This window comes from Trichosurus vulpecula, chromosome 3 (genome assembly GCF_011100635.1).
Source record: "Trichosurus vulpecula isolate mTriVul1 chromosome 3, mTriVul1.pri, whole genome shotgun sequence".
NCBI classification, from domain to species: Eukaryota; Metazoa; Chordata; class Mammalia; order Diprotodontia; family Phalangeridae; genus Trichosurus; species Trichosurus vulpecula.
The window spans coordinates 31,044,432-31,063,646 of record NC_050575.1 but is presented as its reverse complement, the minus strand read 5'-3'; the positions used below and the strand labels follow the sequence as shown (position 1 = coordinate 31,063,646).

Here is a 19,215-nt window from a genome sequence, read left to right as displayed (position 1 = left end):
TAAAATGAGCTGGAGAAGGAAATAGTTTGAAAAGTGTCAGACAGACTCCACAACCACAACCATGTACGTGGCACTTTACAATTTGTTAAGTGCTTTATACACATTATAATATACAATCTTCATAGCAACCCTATGATATGCATTCTCTTATTAACTCCATTTTACAGATGAAGAAACTGAGGCTATGAGAGGTTGAAAGACTTGTCCAGGGTCACACAGCTGATCAATAATTGAGTCAGGATTTTGGATCGAGTACTCTATTCACCACCCTGCTTTTTCCCACTTAGTTAACTCTTCTCGGTATTCCATACCCCTTTCCCAGATCTCAAGCAGTTTCTCCCAACAGCCCCATGCATTCCGTAGCATAACACACGTACCTCGGATACTTTTCCCAAAGCTTCATAATTAGATGGACCCTCTGTTGAGAAATTTATGTAAGTTCATTCACTTGTTCATCTAACATTTCTTCAGCACCACTGGGTGTAGAATGGTGTATTTAGCCACATTGGGAGAAAAACAGTTTAAATAAAATATATCTCCCATTCTCTTGGAACTCACAGTATGTTATAGGGGTGAAACACAGTCACACTCAGCTCTAATATGCATTATTTTGTAAGTGCATGAGAGAGCTATACAACAGTGTCCTATGAGAGGTACAAGGGGATACCTGGGAGCATCAGAAGAGGTTTCATAGAGGAGGTGGCATTTGAGTTGGGTTTTAAAGGAGGGATAGTAATTCGACAGGTACAGAGGGAGAGGGAAAGCATTAAAAGCATGGGGAACAAGAAGAGCTAGGACAGTGAGGCAGGAGAGGGCCTGATTTGTTCTGTTTGGCTGAAACAGCTGTGATTTCTCCTCTATGGAATCAAAATAACGAACTAACTCCTAGCAGAGATGTGAATAACAAGTAAAAGTAACCAATCCATCTCAAAGCTTCTTAGTCTAGCCTTTTCTTGGTAAAAAAAAAAATATATATATATATATATACATATATATATATATATATATACACATACATATATATAATATGTGGAAATATATATATGTATATATACTTGCTCTTATTTCCAATATAAAATGACATTTTAATGTAACTCTTCATGAAAGGCACTGAGAGTCAGTGAACAAGCCCAAAGTGGCCTAGTCCAGTTTCAAATATATGCCTGGAGGAACAAAAGATTTTTCAGCAAGGTAGATAGTCCGTTTTTTTTTCCTTTTAGCAATTGGAGTACTTGACAGCAACTAAAAGTGAAAGTGACATTTAACTTTTCCTGTAGTCGCTGGATAAATTCATTTCAACTTTGATCAGAGAATCCCAGAATATCAGAGTTGGAAGAAATCCCAGAGGCCATCTCATTGCTGGCAAGGGAACCTCAAGGGAATGAGATTTTTCTTTCCTGCAAACAAAGAGGTTGTGGGGGTAGGGAATCTTATTTTATAAAGGTGTTTATGGGCATTTGAGATTGTTACCTGGAACACATAAGAAAACAAAATGAAGATAAAATGGGGGGTGGGAGGATGAAAAGTGAGGAAGAGGCAGGCTGTCATTCTATACTGAAAAAGAAGTATTGCCTTAATAAAAGTAGATTCCAAGAAGTTCAAATATCCCTTACTTTAGAAAAAAAAATTTTGCAAAAAATTTTCCTTAGGATCATAGAATCAGTCAGAGCTGGAAGGACCCTTAAGATGATCTAGTCCAACTCCCTCATTTTATAGAGATGAGAACCGAGAGGAGAAAGGAATACTAACTAGCAGAGTCAGGGTTTGAATCTTCATCCTCTGACTTCAAATCTAGTGTTCTTTTCACTATTGACGCATTCTCCTTCCACTACAAATAGATAGATTAAGGGATGATCTTTTGAAAAAGATTGCCATGTGGTTTCTTTCTTTAAGAATGTGACCTTTAAAATACAATTTGACTTCACAGGCCCAGTTCATCCATAATGTTTCAGAAATGCAGATACCATGAAAAAAATACATACCTACATGCTATTTTGTCAATCCTGCATCTTTCCAATTTCAAATTAAAAAGCTGGATTTTTTTCTCAATATTCATCCTATCTAAAAGTAAGTGGTTCAGATGAGTTGGAGATGGTAACAGTGAAGTCTGTCAGTTTTTTCATGCATTGTTATTTTATTTATCAGATCATTAATCTAGTCAGTAAGTGGCAGATCACAAGATTTAGAGGTGGGAGAGGTCTTGTCCACAGCCTTATTTTCCAGATGAGGAAACAGGTCCAGAAGAGGGAAGTAATTTGGCCAGTATCAGACAGACAGAAAATGTCAAGCATCAGGATAAGATCCCAGGTACTGTGACTGCAAATGTAATATTCTTGCCATTATAGCATGGAGATTCTCAAGGTGACCTCTAAGGACTCTCATTCACCTGACAGGAATTGGTACCCTAAATTACTTTCACCAGAAAATGAAGCATCACTCTTCCCTGTCTACATTTAATACAATGGTTTTGGATAGAATGTCCTCAAGGGGCTACGGATTTACATTCCTGCCCTGGATGAATGCATCTATACCGCCCAGTGCTAAACACCCCCGATTTCTCTTTATTTTGCTAGAATGATTACAGGAAGTTATCTATGCAATGCAAGGATTTTGTGGTGGGTGTGCTGGACCTCTGCAGGGACACAGAAGAAGTGGAGGCAATTTTAAATGGCGATGTGAACATCCAAGTCTGGGCCGATCATCATCGTCCAAGTCTGAGCCGAATCAAGCTTGCCATTAAGTACGAGGTCAAAAAGGTAAGTTTCTCCCCCTCCAAACTCATCTACTAACGGGGCTTTGGGTCACCACTTCAGTAGTGCTACTAACATATTCCTTTGCATGTAATGCATATTTTACTCTTCAAGGGAACTGTTTAGGTACTAACAATCCGAACTATGGTAAGAAGGAATGCAATACATTGTTTGCAGGCCTCATATAACCTCTTTTACCTTTAGCTCACCAGGTAGGGCTGAAATATGTCACCCATTAGAAGGGCCATTAAACTGCAAGACATAAGAGGATGGTTTCTTGACATGTGAGGAAGGGCCATGCTGATTGATTCATTAATTGGATTATAGTGGGTCAGGAAGAGAGGATGGTTCTCAGCCTACTGGGGAAATACAGAAGGCCTTATCAGCAAGATTCAGAGAATGAATCAACAGCAACAGATGGCAACCTTTCTCCTCCTCCTCAACACATTGTGGAGAACATTGACAGGCTGGAAAACCTCCAAAGGAGGGCAACTAGGGTTGACAAAGAGCCCTGAGTCTATACCATATGAGGTTTATTTGAAGGGCTTTATAGCCTGGGGAAGAGAAGGACTGGGGAAGAAAGGGAGTATGGAAGAGAGCTATAGGGGGCATGATATCTGCCCTAAAATATTAAAGACTACCTTGTGGGAGAGGTATTAGGCTAGTTCTGTTTGGCTACAGATGGCAAACCAAAAGCAATAGGTGGAATAAAAGAGAGACAGATATTGGTTCTATTTAAAGGTAAATTTCCAAAATATTTGTGTTGCCCAAAAGTGCAATGGGCTGCTATTCAGATGGCAGTGGATTCTTCAGCAATAGTTGGATGACCATATGTTAAATGTGTCGTAGAGGAAATCTTTTTTGGGTGTTAGGTGAACTAGATAGTTTCCATTTCCTTCAAACTCTGAGACTGTTCTGTTCATCTCTGTCCTCCACTAGGAGAATTAGAGCTAATGCTTTGGTGAACCAAGTGAATTTCTATTTAAATTTCAGTAAACGAACCCAATATTTCTTGAAGATCCACAAAGAGTAAGGTCAAGTGGTGAAGTAGGTAGAGTTTTGTACTTGAAAGTAAGGAAGATCTGAATTCAAGTCCAGCTTTTGACACCTACTGGCTATATGACCATGGAAAAGTGACCTAATCGCGCTAGGCCAAAGTTTTCTCATCTTAAAAATGAGGATATTAGTAAGTAGCATATATACCTTACAGGATAGGCTCAACTGAGATGGTATATGTAAAGCGTTTTGCAAATTCTAACATGCTATAAAATGTCAGTTATCATCATTATTATTTCACTTTAATTCAACTGTGGATATTTCCACGTGACACCGTAGATCTAGATTAAACCTTAAAGTGTTATTAGTTAAGGAAACTGGACATATTTAACCTGAAGGAAAAGAAAAGACTTGGGGGAGAAATGAAATGATAGCATCTTCAAGTATTTGAAGGGCCATCACGTGAAGGAGAGATTAGATTCGTTCTGTTGCCCCAGAAGGCAAAACAAGGAGCGAGATGTGGAAGTTGCAAAGTGGTCGATACAGGCCTAATGTCAGGAAAACCTTCTTAATGATTAGAGCCACCCAAAAGTAAAGTGAATGGCCTGGAGAGATGGTGGGTCGCCCCTCACTCCAAGTCTTCCTGTTGAATAGAGTGTAGTGGGGGCTCCTTTTGTGTACAGGGTGGACTAGGGAGCCACAGTCTCCTTCAAGCTCTTAAACTCTTTGAATCGGTGTTCTATCATTCAGTTAGCTAACTATCCATGTCACAGTATGACAGATTTAGATAGAAAAGGGACTTCACATGCCCTTCCACACCCATCTGGACCAGCTCCCCCATTTCAAAGATCAGAAAACTGAGGCTAGGACAGGTAAGTGACTGGACAAAGGTCACATAGTCAGGTGGTAGCAGAGATGGGATGTGAACCCAGGTCATCTGACTTCTGAGTTGACGTAGTACCATTCTGCCGCACCACACTGAGGTTCATTGCACATCAAAGAAATAATTAAAACTTTATGTTTTTATCCAGATGTCTGTTACAACCTAAGCTAATGTCAGCAAAGACTAGCAAGGTATTTAAGAAGTGCATTCAGCCCACTCTAATCTTGATATTTTGTTTATCTAAAGCAAACTACCTTTGGTGAAAAAAAATGTGTCAGCTGAAACCATCAAGGGAGATCTCCTATGCTAAACACATTTTTTCTATACTTTTCCTTCTGTCACAATTAAAAATTCTACAAATTAGCCTGTTTTATTGGTCTCAGGGCTTGTGCTCCAAGGGAGTTTCCAAAAAAACTAACTGGGCTAAGGAAAATAGGACACTTGAGGCTAGGCCTAGGAAGCTTAGATTCAGGAGGGTGTTTTCTTTTTCTTTTTATGATTTTGGTTTTGGTTTTTAAACCAGTGCCAATGTTTAATCCTACTTTCTTGGCTTTATAATCCTTCATTTTTCAGTCGCATCCTAGCCACAAGGGCTCACTGAGGCTTTTTCCCCAGCTCACAGCAGTCACTTTCTGAAGCTGCCAAGGATCTGTCTCCTTGAAGTACAAATATGTCTCAACGGATGGCTAAGGAACAACTCAAGATGAATATACACATATACAAATGTATCTCTCTGTCTATCTATCATCTATCTATCCATTCATCCATCCATCTATCTATCTATGAAATGCAAAATATCTCCTCCTCTACTCTTCTCCTCTTCAGAGATCAAAGGACCTCTACTTCTGCCAACTAGCACATGATGAAATTCAGCCACATATAGGGCAAAAGCAAAAATAAATAAATGAAAAAATAAAAAGCCTAATGAAACCCCAGGTAACTCTAATCTGTAGAAGGATGATAAAGGTCCAAAATAAAATGCCAGACTTTCTGGTTTCCAAGACCTTCCTCTAATGGTAATGGGATTAGGATGTCCTCCAAATTTCCTTCCTATCCGTCTAAGACAATGTTATTCAGTAATTCCTTGAAAATTACCAGAAAGTGAGTACACTGATATCATTCAATTCAACTAAATATGATTCAATTAAATCCAATCTGACAAGAATTTATTAAGCATTTCTTAAATATCCAGTCTTCTACTTAACACTGGAGATACAAAGACAAACCTAAAGCAGTCTCTGCCCTCAAGGAGCTTATACTCTACTTGTGGGAAACAGCATGTAGCTAGAGAAGTAAATACAAAATTCATGACATTAAGAGAAGGAAAGCACTAACAATCAGGGAATTTGGAAAAGCCTCATGTGAAGACCTAACACTTATGTTTCCCTTTGGAGGAAGCTAGGGTTCCAAAAGACAGGGACAAAGAGGGAGATCTTTCCAGGCACCGAGTGTTAGACCATACAAAAGAACTGGGCAAAGAAATTAAATATCAGGGATAAGGAACAGCAAGTAGGCTCGTTTGACTGAAGTGTAGAATGAATGAAGGAGAGAAATGAGCAGTAAGCTTGAAAGGGTAGTTTGGAGCCAGGTGGCAAAGGCTTTTAAAAGCTAAACTGCTTTGTATCTTGGATACAACTGACACTTTCACAAGGAGGAGGAGTGATATGGTCGCACTTGTGTTTTGGAATATCACTCTGAAAGTCTATGTAGAGAATGGATTAGAGAGAGGAGAGACTGGGAGCTGGGTATATAATGGAGGGGCTGTACAGCTGTTCAGCTGAGAAGTCATGAAGTTGCAATGGTATTGTGCATAAAGAGAAGGGGACAAAGAGAGAGATGTTGCAGAGGACATTGACAAGACTTGATAACTGATTGCACTCAGGGGCTAAGGGAGAATAAAAAGTCAAGGCAGACTCTGACATTGTGAGAACCAGCTCCTCTGTACACTCGCCAAATTTGGCTTGACCTTAATTTACACTATCAAGGATTTTTAGGGAAAAATGCCCAGTGGAAAAACTCTAATCATTCTTTGCCTTTTGCTATTTTTTTAATCTTGAATTTCATACTACAAGCCTATTTCTCTTCTGTCCATTAAATTTAACATGCATTCATTAAGTGCCTGTTGTTAGATACAAGGCCCTATGCTATGAGAGATACAAAGGCAAAAGCAGCTCCTGCCTTCCAGGAGCTTACATGCTATGGGGGTGGAGGTTGGGTGGGGTTGGGGGGGGTGGGGAAGAGAAGTAAACAGATAAGTAAATATAAGGTAATTTGAGGAGGGAGAGAAAGGACTAACAAATAAAAGGATCAGAAGCATGGACCCTGAGATAAACCTTAATGGAAGCTAAGGATTTTTAGAAGTCAGGGTAGAAAGGGAATGGATTCTGATTAACACAGCTTCACTTTAATTATTGGCTGGGGAAAGATGACAGTCAAGATTTGGGTGAGTGAAAGGAGGGGGAAATAGAAGTGATTTTGTCTTTGAAGTATAGTACAGACCATCTGGGCAGAAATAAGATGAAGAGTTTGGGGAATAGATCACAAGCTTGGCACCAAGGCATAATGTGGAAGTTATGGAGTGGGGAGACTTCAGTTATCCAAACATCTGCTGGAGTCATTTCTCTCTCTTTCTCTCCTTCTCTCTCTCTCTCTCTCTCTCTCTCTCTCTCTCTCTCTCTCTCTCTCTCTCTCTCTCTCTCTCTCTCTCTCTCCCTCTCTCCCAAAAGAAAAATAGCTAGTAACTTCCAAACTTGACTTAGCATTAATTCCAACCTTTAAAACATGGAGGAAACTATAAATTACATTCTGGCTATGATTCACCTTGATAGTCATGAACTGGTTTCTAGAGCAGAAATGACAGGAGCTTGGTAGGAGTCAGGGTGGAATTGGGGAGAGGATAGGACCACTCCATAACAAAACTTATGATACAGGAGAGAAAAACTGAGCAAAGAATATCATGCTGTTTTGGGAAAGTGGATTTCAGTGGGTTCAAAGGAAAAATAGGCAGAAGCCCCATGGACTAAAATTCTTTGGGAGAAGTCAACCCACAGGGGATGAAAGATGCTAACAAATCAAATTCTGACAACACAAAAGTAAGCAGCTCCAACGATAAGGAGTGATGTGGATACACAAAGGACTCACCAGCAAACTTAGGTTTTAAAAAGGAGTATAAAAAGATGGGAATGAGACTGGGAAAAAGAAGATAAATATAAAAATATGGCATGGTCTTATAAAGTTACTACCAATAATGCTAAAAACCAAAATGAGCTGGGGTTGCCAAGGAAAATTAAGGATAACCAAAAAGGCTTTTTATGTTAAATTGGAAGAAATAACAGTATCTTATAGGGGGTAGGACCTCTTCTTAGAGTGGATAGGATAACAATAACCGACAATAGAAAGAAGGGACCTTTTTTTCTTGATGTTACTGCAAAGGGCAATGAGCTAAGAAAATAGTAAAAGACTACATATCTATCCTTGATGAATTTAAGTCACCTGCTCCATCTTAAGGTTTGGAAAAACTGGCATGTGAGTCACTGTCAGTGATATTGAAAACCATGGAAAATATGAGAGCAATCATAAGATTGGAGAAAGCCAAATGTTTTCTGACTTTTCAAAGACCGGAAGATAGTAGAGTTCAAAATCTATAGGCCACTGAGTTTGACTTCAATTTCTGGGAAATTTCTAGAAAAGATTGTTAAAGAGATGGTTGGCAGATATCTGGAAAGGGAAATGCTATTTACAAAGAGTCAGTCATGCTGGAATAAACTCATTTGGGAGCAGCTAGGTGGAGCAATAGATAGAGTCAGGAAGACTGAATCAGTTGTGGCCTCAGACACTTGTTAGCTGTGTTACCATGGATAAGTCACTTAACTCTATTTGTTTCAGTTTCTTCATCTACAAAATGATTTGAAGAAGGAATCGACAAGCTACTAAAACATCTTTGCCAAGAAGAGCATGAGATCCTCAAATAAGATCATGACGATTCAGCTATAACTGAGAAATGACTGAACTGAAATTTCATTTTTTTTTTGACAGGATTTTAAAATTAGTAGATCGGGAGGATGTTGTAGATATAGTTTGAAAGTTTGGAAGGCCTTTGCACAGACTCTATGACTCAAGTTCCAGACTCCCTCTAGTCAGGGAGGAAAAATTGCATTCCCATCTTGTTCATAGTAGAGTGAGGAAACTTTCAATCACAAGAGCTCTCCAATGGTGAAGGTGTCTACCAAATGGTAGAAATGTTGCAATCTTTATTGGTGGAGAGAGTATCCACATCGAGAAAATCACATATTCTTATATTTCATCTCAAAAGATAATTTATGCATATATGTGATGTCCCAAAAGTCTTAGTGTGATTTGAATATTGATAGTTTAATAAATGCACATATATGTATACATATATATAGATGTATATGTATATGTGCACATATATGTTCAGTCATTTCTTAGTCATGTTCAACTCTTCATGACCTCAACTTGGCAAAGATAATGGAATGGTGTTTTAGCAATCCCGCTAGCAGCTTCTGTGGGGGCGTAAGATCCCCCCACAGCCAGCACCCAGGAGGTTGCCGGCATGCCGGGAAAGCACAGGTTCTTTTTATCTGCTTAAACAAGGAAAGCATGGTGAAGGGGTTGACCAGCTTTCTTTAATCCAGCATTCAGTTAGTTCAGAGGAGCATACAGGCAACATTCATTTAGTTCGGGGGGAAAAAACCAGCACCCCGAACTTCAGAAGAATATACAAACAAATTACAAGCATCAACAGACAGACCAAATACAGATTCATTCACTTACTTCAGGGGAAAAAGCCAGCACCCTGAAGTTCAGAACATTCATTTAGTTTGGGGGAAAACAAAACCAGCATCCCAAACATCAGAACAAAATACAAACAAATTACAAATATCAACAGACAGACCCAATAAAATTCATAGTTACCAACATCTGGGCTCAGCCCGAGAGCAAAGGCTGGCCCAGAGTCACGCTCGCCACTGCTCCTGTGCCAACTGGAAAAGGAAAGAGGAATCTTCAAGCCATCTTCTTCCCTCTTACAGAGTTTTTGACATCATCAAGCGCCGCCTGAATGACCAGGGCTGGTTGGTTCTTGAGTTGGCCCCTTCCCCTAGGTTAACACCCAATAGGGTGTGGCTATGGAGTCAATGCCTCCCCTCAGCCAGCCCCATGACTCATCACACAGGAAGTTCTCTGTTCCCAGGCATGGTCTCTGGGCTTCCTGCCCCAGGAAAGGAGCACCAGGCCCAGCACCCAATGAGATAAACTGAGCCACCCAAAGAAAACAAAGGCCATTCTGGTCACAAATGGTTTGCCATTTCCTTTTCCAGTTCATTCAACAGATAAGGAACTGAGGAAACAGGGTTAAGACTTGCCCAGGGTCACACAATTAGTAAGTATCTGAGGCCAGATTTGAACTCAGGAAGATGAGTCTTTCTTACTTCAGGCCCAGAACTCTATCCACTATGCCACCTCGCTGCCCCATGTGCATATTCATACATGCATGTATGCATACATACATATACTTGTATGTACATATATGCATATATAATATATATGTATGTATATGTGTGTGTATGTGTATACATACATATAGCTCTGACACTTATTACCTGTGTGACCCTTAACTGGTCACTTCACTTCTGTCTGCCTAAGTTCTATCATCTGAAAAAGAGGGATAATAGGAGCACCTACCCCCCAGGGTTATTGTAAGGATCAAATGAGATAATATTTGTAAAGTTCTTGCAAACCTCAAAGTGCTGCATCAGTGCTAGCTGTCATCATCATCATCATCATCATCATCATCATCATCATCATCATCAGTAATGGTGGTGTTATATCCCTACGTCTTATCATGCCCAAAGAAAGTCTGTTGTTTGGAGAAGTGTTTTCACTGGTTACCAAGGCCTAGATGCCCATCCTCGGAGCGATAATGTTCTCTGTCCTCTCCTAAGTTTGTCCTTAGAGGTCAGGAGAATGTGTCACTGGAATTATAATCAAATCCTTCCCTCCATGGTCCTGTCTTTAATTTCCTGACTTCCTAAATCATTAGTATCACCATTCAGCAAGCAAAACTTGGAAATAACAGGACTTTAACTCACTACTGGGTCCAACACTTAATTGCTCTAAGCATGTATTGTCTGCCATGTCTTTTCCCTGCTGAAGTTTGATTTAGACAAATAATTAGGGTTAGGAAGCTGGACATGACAGTAAGCAATCCCTTGTTGCCATGTTGATTATGTAATTGCAAATTACTGCCAAATTTTACAAAGTGTGATCTCTTTTATGACACTTTCAATTAATGAGATGCTATATCTAGATCTGGAAGGGACCTGAGGCTCAAAGAAATCTGCACAAGGTCACGTGGTTAGAGTTAAATTTGAACCCAAATCCTCTACTGCAAATCTCTTGTTCTTTCTACTGTTCCATGCCCCCTCATTGATTAGACAGCTTCTCAAAATTGGACTCTCAGATTTGGAAAGGAACTTTAGTCCAACTCATATCTGAATAAGAAACCCTGGTATAACATAGTTTGTGGCCATCCAGCCTTTCCTTGATGATTGCCAGTATGGGAGAGCCCACCACCTCTCAAAGCAGTCCATGCTCCTTTGAGAGAATTCTGATTTTGGGGAAGCTTTTACTTAGCTCAAACCAAAGCCTGCCTCTCTGCAACTTCTATCCATTGTTCATCATTCTGCCTTCTGAAGCCAAGGAGAATACATCTAACTCCTCTTTGTTGTGACAGGCTCTCAGATGTTTGAAGACAATTATCATGTTCCCTCAAGTCTTCTCTTCACTGGGCTAATGATTCCCGGTTCCTTCACCCAACCCTCGTTTTTGTCATTCTTTTGCATTTGGCTTAGTCCCTTCTCTGCATTGGACTGGCTATATGACACCAAAGTGATGTTTGTAGCTTTCTATATCCCAGCAGGACTTTCTAGGGTCCATTTCTTTCTACTTTCTGGGCAACAGATCTAAGTATTAAGGGAGAATTTACCAATCATTGTAAACCATGGTCTTTTATTTCTTTGCAGGAATCTCTAGAAGAAAAGTTGTGTTTGTATGATGTAGTGTATCTGGCTGAGAAGTTACTTTATTGGGGGCAAAACAGACTTGCTATCACAGGAAAAAATAAAATGGAGTCCATCCATTCTGTAATGCTGGCATTGGGCAGAACTGTCTTCCAATAGACTAAAACAAGTATGTCAGGTGTTTCCTGTATGGAGTTATATTGGAAGAGTGTGGAGGGAGAGAAGAGGCAAGATTTGACCTGAATAACTAACCCATAGAATAACAAGTCATGGTATAAGCCAGTTTTATTTTATTTCTTTGATTAGGATTTTTAAAAAGGATATGAATGGAAGTTAAATGATAGGTGTTTAGCAACTGTTAAAGTCCATAGACAAAAATTGCAAAGCTTACTTATGAATCACAGCTTACACTTCTATACTATATAGTATTTAATATAATTTCATTGGTATCAGGAATTCCCAGGTGAGGAAAATCGCTCTACTAAAATAGGTCAGCATCTTCTCTTTAAGTTGTGGTCTTAATGAGTTGCCTAAATCACCATAGATTACATAATTGCCCCGGATCACACAGCTAGTTTGTGTCAGAGGCAAGATGTGAACTCATGTCTTCCTGACTTTAGGGTCAGTGCCACAATATCTACTAGGCACACTGCCTCTCCCCATAATACCTGAAGGTTTACAAAGTACATTCTCTATAACGACCTCATGAGATAATTAGTTCCAATATTATTTTTTACTAATGAGGAAACTGAAGCTTAAAATAGTTAAGTAACTTACCAAAGTCACATAACAAACAAGTATGAGATCTAGGACTCACATCAAAATCTCCTGGCCACAAGAACTATGCCTTTTTATGTCATTTTGTTTTTTTTTCCTTAAATTTTATTTTTATTTTCAGTTACAAATTTTCTCCCTCCTTCAGCCCTGTTTGAACAATCCAGTTAGCAGTTGCTGTGGGGGTATAAAACCAACAACAACCGGCTCACAGAACGCTGCAAGTCCAGGTCCTTTTGATCTGCTTTACTAAGGAAAGCGACGTTAAGGGGTTAACAAGCTTACTTTAATCCAGCATACAAATATCATTCACTTAGTTCAGGGGAAAAAGACAGCACCTTGAACTTCAGAGCAAATACCAACAAATTACAAACATCGACAGACACACAAATACAATTCATAGTTACCAACATCTGAGTTCAGCTGGGGAGCTCATTACAATGCCTGGCCCAGAGCCATGAGTGCCACTACTGCTGTGGGTCAGAAAAAGAGAAAGCCAACCTCTGTTTTTATATCTTTTTCAGGGTCAAAGGTGAGTCACTGTGACTCACCCACATGACCTAAAATCATCACAAAAATGCAACTTAAACCCACGTGGTCTAAAAGCCTCTGATGTCACAAACATGTCACTCAAACCCATGTAAACTAGGATTTCCCTTGAGGCAAGGAGGTCATCAAGGACTCCTAATTTAATCAAGAAAATAAAGGCCAAACTCTTCAAGGGCACTTGGTTGAATTAAGTGCTAAGAGCCCATTTTGAATGCCAATACAAGCCCCCACTCAACCACTGAGATGGTAAGAAATAAGACAGCCATTATAAATATTAAGTCCTGCAAAACATGCATGTGTTAGCTGCATTAGTTGTGTTCTGAGAAAAAAGCAAGAAAGATAAAGGGAAAAATATACTTCAATCTACATTCGGAGTTCATCAGCTCTCTATCTGGAGGTGGATAGCATTTTTCACCATGAGATTTTTGGAGTTCTGGTGGTTTACTGTATTGATTAGTGACTAAGTCTTTCACTGCTATTTATTTTCATAATTCTGTGGTTACTGTGCATACTATTCTCCTGGTTTTGTTCCTTTCACTTTTCATCAGTTCATATAAATCTTCCCAGGTTTTTCCAAAGCCATTCCCTTCATCATTTTCTTTATGGCACAATAATATTCCATCACAATCAAATACTTGTTCAGTCATTCTCCAGTTGATGAGCATCCCCTTATTTTCCAATTCTTTGCCAATACAAAAAGAACTGCTATAAATATCATTGCACATAGAGTCCTTTTCCTTTTTCTTTGATCTCCTTAGAGGACAGAGAGTGCCATTGCTGTTTTCTCACATCCCCTCCAGCATTTGTCATTTTTCTTTCCTGCCATCTTGCCAATATGATGGATATGAGATGGTGCCTCAGATTTGTTTCAATTTGGATTTCTCTAATTATTAATGATTTAGAGCATTTTTTCATATGGTTAGTAATAGCTTGGATTTCTTCCTCTGAAAACTACCTATTCCTATTCCTTGATCATCTATTAATTAGGGAATGACTATTTTTTTTTATAAATTTGGCTTACTTCTCTGTGTATTTGAGAAATAATTTTTTCTCTCAGTTTCCTGTTTTGCTTCTAGTTTTGGTTGCATTGGTTTTGTTTGAGCAAATTAAAGAATATTGTAATTGAAATAATTGAGTGTAGCTCCCATGAACCTCTCTATCTCTTATTTGGTTATGAAATTTTCCCCATCCATAGATTTGACAGGAAATTTCTTCCATGTCCCTCTAATTTGCTTGTGATATTACCTTTTATGTCTAAATAAGGTGCCCATTTTGAGTCTATCTTGACACATAGGGTGAGATGTTGGTCTTTGCCTAGTTTTTGCCAGCCTAATTTTCAGTTTTCCCAGCAGTTTTTGTCAGATAGCGAGTTCTTGCACCAAGAGCTAGGATCTTTGGGTTTGTCATACAGTAGGTTACTGTCCTTATTTGCTTGTGTATATGTGTATCTACTCTGTTCAACCACTTTATTTTTCAACCATTCTATTTCTTCTCCAGTACCAAATTGTTTTAATGATTACCACTTTCAGGGATAGTTTGAGAACTGGTACATCTAAGCCCTCTTTCTTCACATTGTTTTTCATTGATCAACATTCTTGTTTTTTTGTTCCTGCAGATGATTTTTCTTATTATATATTTTAGCCCTATAAAATATTATTTGGTAGTTTGATTGGCATAGCACTGAATAAGTAAGTTTTAGGTAGTACTGTTATTTTTAATGTATTGGCTCAGTCTACCAATGAGAAATTAATATTTCTCCCATTATTTTATTTATGTGAAGAACGTTCTTTAATTTTGTTCCTGTGTGTCTTGGCAGATTCCCAAGTATTTTATTCTGTATTCAGTTATTTAAATGGAATTTTTCTTTCTATTTCTTCCTGCTGGGTTTGTTTGGGAATGTATAAAAATGCTGATTGATGTGGGCTTGTTTTGTATGTGGTAATTTTGCTAAAGTTTCAACTACTATTTTAGTTGACTCTCAGGGTTATCTTAGTTTACCATTATATCATCTGCAAAGAGTGATAGTTTTGCTTCTTCATTGTCTATGTCGGGACTGTCCAACCTTAGGTTTTTATTGAAACAATAGGCAATATATTTTGATTTGCCATTTTAGTGAGAGCTCTGCAGGAGTTCAGTTTCATTTACTAAAGCATTTATGTAAATTTCTATGCTTGTAGGCAGGCCACATAAATTGCACTGCAGACCGCATGGCCCGTGGGCCGCATTTTGGACAGCCCTGGCCTATGCTATTCTTTCTATTTCTTTTTATTGTTTTACAATATTGAATATGACGGTGATATTGGACATCCTTGCTTTAACCCTGATCTTATTAAAAAGGCCTCCAGTTTTTCCCCATTAGAGATAATGCTTGCTCTTAGTTTTATAGAGATACTAATTATTATATTAAATAAAGCTCCATTTATTCCTATGTTTTAATAGAAATGGGCATTGTATTTTATCAAAAGCTTTTTCTGCATATATTGATATAATCATATGATTTTTTGCATTTTTTGTTATTGACATGCTAATATCATTATTAATAATGCTCAATAATGTTTGTAGCTGCTTAGTAATGAACCTGGCATTTCTTTAACTCTGGTCACAGAGTATGATTTTTGAGATATATTGTTGTAGTCTCCTTAACAGTATTTTATTTAAAATTTTGCATCAATATTTATTAGGGAGATTGGTCTGTATATTGGTCTTTCTCTGTTTTTGCTCTTCCTGGTTTAGGTATCAAAGCCACAGTTGTGTCATAGAAGAAATTCCATAGGACTCTTCATTCACCCATTTTTTTGGTAGAAATATTTGGTAGAATTTGCTTGTAAATCATCTGGTCCTAGTTGTTGTTTTCCCCACTTAGGGAGTTCATTTATTCTTGTTTCACTAATTTCTTTTTCTAAGATTGAGTTTTTTTAAGAATTCTATTTCCCTTGTGTTAATCTGGGCAATTTGTATTTGTGTGAATATTCATCTATTTCAAAAAAGTAAACCTGCAAACATTTTCCTTAATCTAAATGTATTAGAAATTGGCAATTGGTCAATTCTGATTTTTTTTCCAGTTCTGATTTTTAAGGAGTTATTTTCTTCAGTATTTTTGATGCCTCTTTCACCAAGCTACTAATTTTATTTTCATAATTTTCTTGGATTGTTCTCATTTTCTTTCCTAACTTTTTCCTCTACCACTCTTACTTGATATTTAAAACCAGTTTTTGCTCTTTTAAAGCTCTTTGTTTAACTCCTGTAAGAATTTTTGTTGGGCTTATGTCCAGCCTGTATTTTTTCTTTGATGGTTTGCTTGTAGATATTTTTAAGTCATTGTCTTCTTCTGAATTTGTGTATTGACCTTCCCGGTCACCATAACAGTCCTTTATGGTCAGATTTTTTTTCTTGTTGTATGCATTTTTCCAGACAAATTATTGACTCTGAACTTCATGTCAGAGTTGGGCATGACTGGCCTGAATTTCAGTCTATTATATCCTTCTGCTGCTTTCACAGCCAGGTTCGGTATTCTGTAACTTTTCGGTACTTCTAAAAGTGGTATGATTCAAGAGCAGATGTGGCCAGTGCCCTCCTGGTCTGTGGTTTGGTCCTTATTCAGGTAGGCCTCTCCTCCCTCATGGCAACAACTGCTCCCCTGTGCCCTTATAACATAAAGGCAAAATTCATGACTTCGAAGAAAATCATGAATATACCTCAATGGTTCAGAATCACAGGATGTAAGGAATTCTCTAAGTAGAAGGCAGGGGAATTAAAGCATTTATTCAAGCTCCAAAGTGGCAGGCACACAGACCAATGTCCCCAATTCAATATCTTGGCCAAAACTTTCCAGATCCAATAAGCCCACCTCACAATAGTATCCAGGAGGTTACAGAAAAACATTATGTCAGTAAGCCAAATCATACTCGTGGTCCCCCTCAATGCTAGGGCCCTCCAGTAAGAAGACTACCCACTGGTCTCCAGCCCTCGTTCAGCACTCTCCAGTCTGCACGTGGGTCAGTTCTACTCTCAGTAGAGCCTGCTGCTTTAACTTCTGCTGGTTCTGCTTCTGCTGCTCCTCCTTCTCCTGCTTCTGCTTCTGCTGCTCCTCCTTCTCCTGCTTCCACCACCTCTGTCTCTCCAAGCTCTGTTCTCTCTTTTTATACAGTCCTTAGACATTATCCAATCGACTAGAACATCATCTGAATGACCAGAACTTAGCCGCCTACTATTGGCTCTGGCCTTAGCAACTCCCCTTAGGACCCTGGAGGCTTTAGCACCTACTAGCTAGGGGTTTGGGCCTACTTGGGAGGGAAGATATAATCAGACCTCCTTTCACTGGCCCCACTGGAGCCCCACCTGAAGCCTATTCAAATGGGGGTAGAGGGAAGATCTTCTCATTTACTGATTGCCTTTACAGCCCTGAAATTGCAATCCAGAACAGAATAATGGGTGATGATACTGTGACAGTATCAGGTGACAACCTGATCCTGCATCCAGTACTAGTACAGAGGTCCTCTGGAATCTCTTTCTGACCAGATATTCAGTCCCCTTACTGTCCCAGGCACTGTATACTCCCCATATTGCTGCTACTGCTATTGCTGCTGTCACCTCTAAAGCCCACAGACGGTGTCATTTTTGCTACACTGTGTTCCCATCTAGTCTCAATCCCAGTGTCTACAGAGCTCTCCATTTCTGTCTTCCTAAGCTTCCCTTGGTTGGAAATATTATTCACTTTGACTTTTTGTTGACTATTCTTCTCAGAAATCATTTAGGTGCATTTTTAAAAAGTTATTGTAGAGGGGCATTTGAGGAGAGCTCTGGTGTCATCGCACCATGTTGGTTTTACCCTTTCATAAAAAATATTCGGTTTTTTCCCCTCTTATATGGTGACATTGGAGTTAACATATTTTTTACTGTCACCAAAAACAACAACCAGGAACTTCATGACCAGTAATGCTATTCCAGAATGACTACATAGATAAAATTAGCAGCAGTATTGTTCTAGATCAAACTAAAAGTATGCCCAATCAAATCTTATGACTCTAGTCCATGAAAATGACATCATAACACTGCTTTGTGTTTATTGTTTAAGAGCTTGTATTACTCTCTCCCCCAACACACACACACACACACACACACACACACACACACACACGCACACACACATCTTTGGGCCCTCTGACTATAAAGTAGATAGATTGGGTTTTATTCATGCTCCTATTGCCTAGCACAGGGTCTTCCATTTAGTGAAGGCAAGGATCATTTCTTATCTAACCTTTGTATCTCCCCCCAGAGTATAGCACAATGCCTTGTTTGTGAATGACTGAATGAATTAACGCTGAATGGATGAATGGAAACATTTGCAACCTATCCATGTCTTTTCTGCACTGGGGGAAAAGGATGCCAAAATGCTGTTCCACTCCTTATCAGTTACAGGCACAACCTAAAATATTCAATGAGTTACTTGTTAAACAAATATTTTAATAGGTCAGGAATGATTTCTATCTGATCCACAGGCTATTGTAATGCTGTTATTTCCTTTAAAACTATTTCTAGAAAAGGGGATAAATATATTTGTTGGAAATCAATGACAGGCACATGACTTCCTAAGAAACATCATTGGTTCTATAGGTTGGTTCCATTTCTGCCCATCTGAATGGGAGGGAGGTGTGTGTCATACAATGGAAAGAGCACCGGATTTGTAGGTGATCATGTTCAAATCCTGACTTTGCTACTTACAATCTATGTGACTATGGGCAAGACATTTAGCCTTTCTCTGGCCTCAGTTTCTCATTTGTAAAATTAGGATATTGAACTTAGTCAACTCTAAGTTACTCTACATTTCCAAATCTGTGGTCTTGTGAATGGCCAAACCAGGGCCAAATCTACATGGAAAGGTTCAGTTGAACACTCAAAATAGCACCTCAATACCTGGGATATATTCACGGGTTTCTAAGAATTTCATAAATGTCCTTTTGATAACTCATACTGGTAATTGCCTCCAGGACAAACAACCCATATCATCATAGACCTTAGTTCATACAGAGACTCAAAATTTCTGACATTTATCCTCTCATCTTTTGAAACAACATGGTCTCTAGGAAAGCTCCTGGATTTGGAGTCAGAGGACATGGGTTCAATTCTGGTTTTCTTATTATTTGCATGATATTGGGCAAGTGACTTAACTTTGTTGGTCCTCAGATTCCTCATATGAAAAATAAGGGAGTCCTTCTAGAAGAGC

The 19,215-nt window shown here is 38.8% G+C and overlaps 1 protein-coding gene across 1 annotated transcript in view; it reads left to right on the top strand.

The window, feature by feature from the left end:
* TRPC7 (transient receptor potential cation channel subfamily C member 7) overlaps positions 1-19,215 on the top strand; it is a 262,789-nt gene that overhangs the window by 79,669 nt on the left and 163,905 nt on the right. Inside the window, exon 3 of the mRNA XM_036749698.1 lies at positions 2,574-2,756. Coding sequence (XP_036605593.1) covers positions 2,574-2,756 — 183 coding nt within the window. The remainder of the gene's footprint in view (positions 1-2,573; positions 2,757-19,215) is intronic.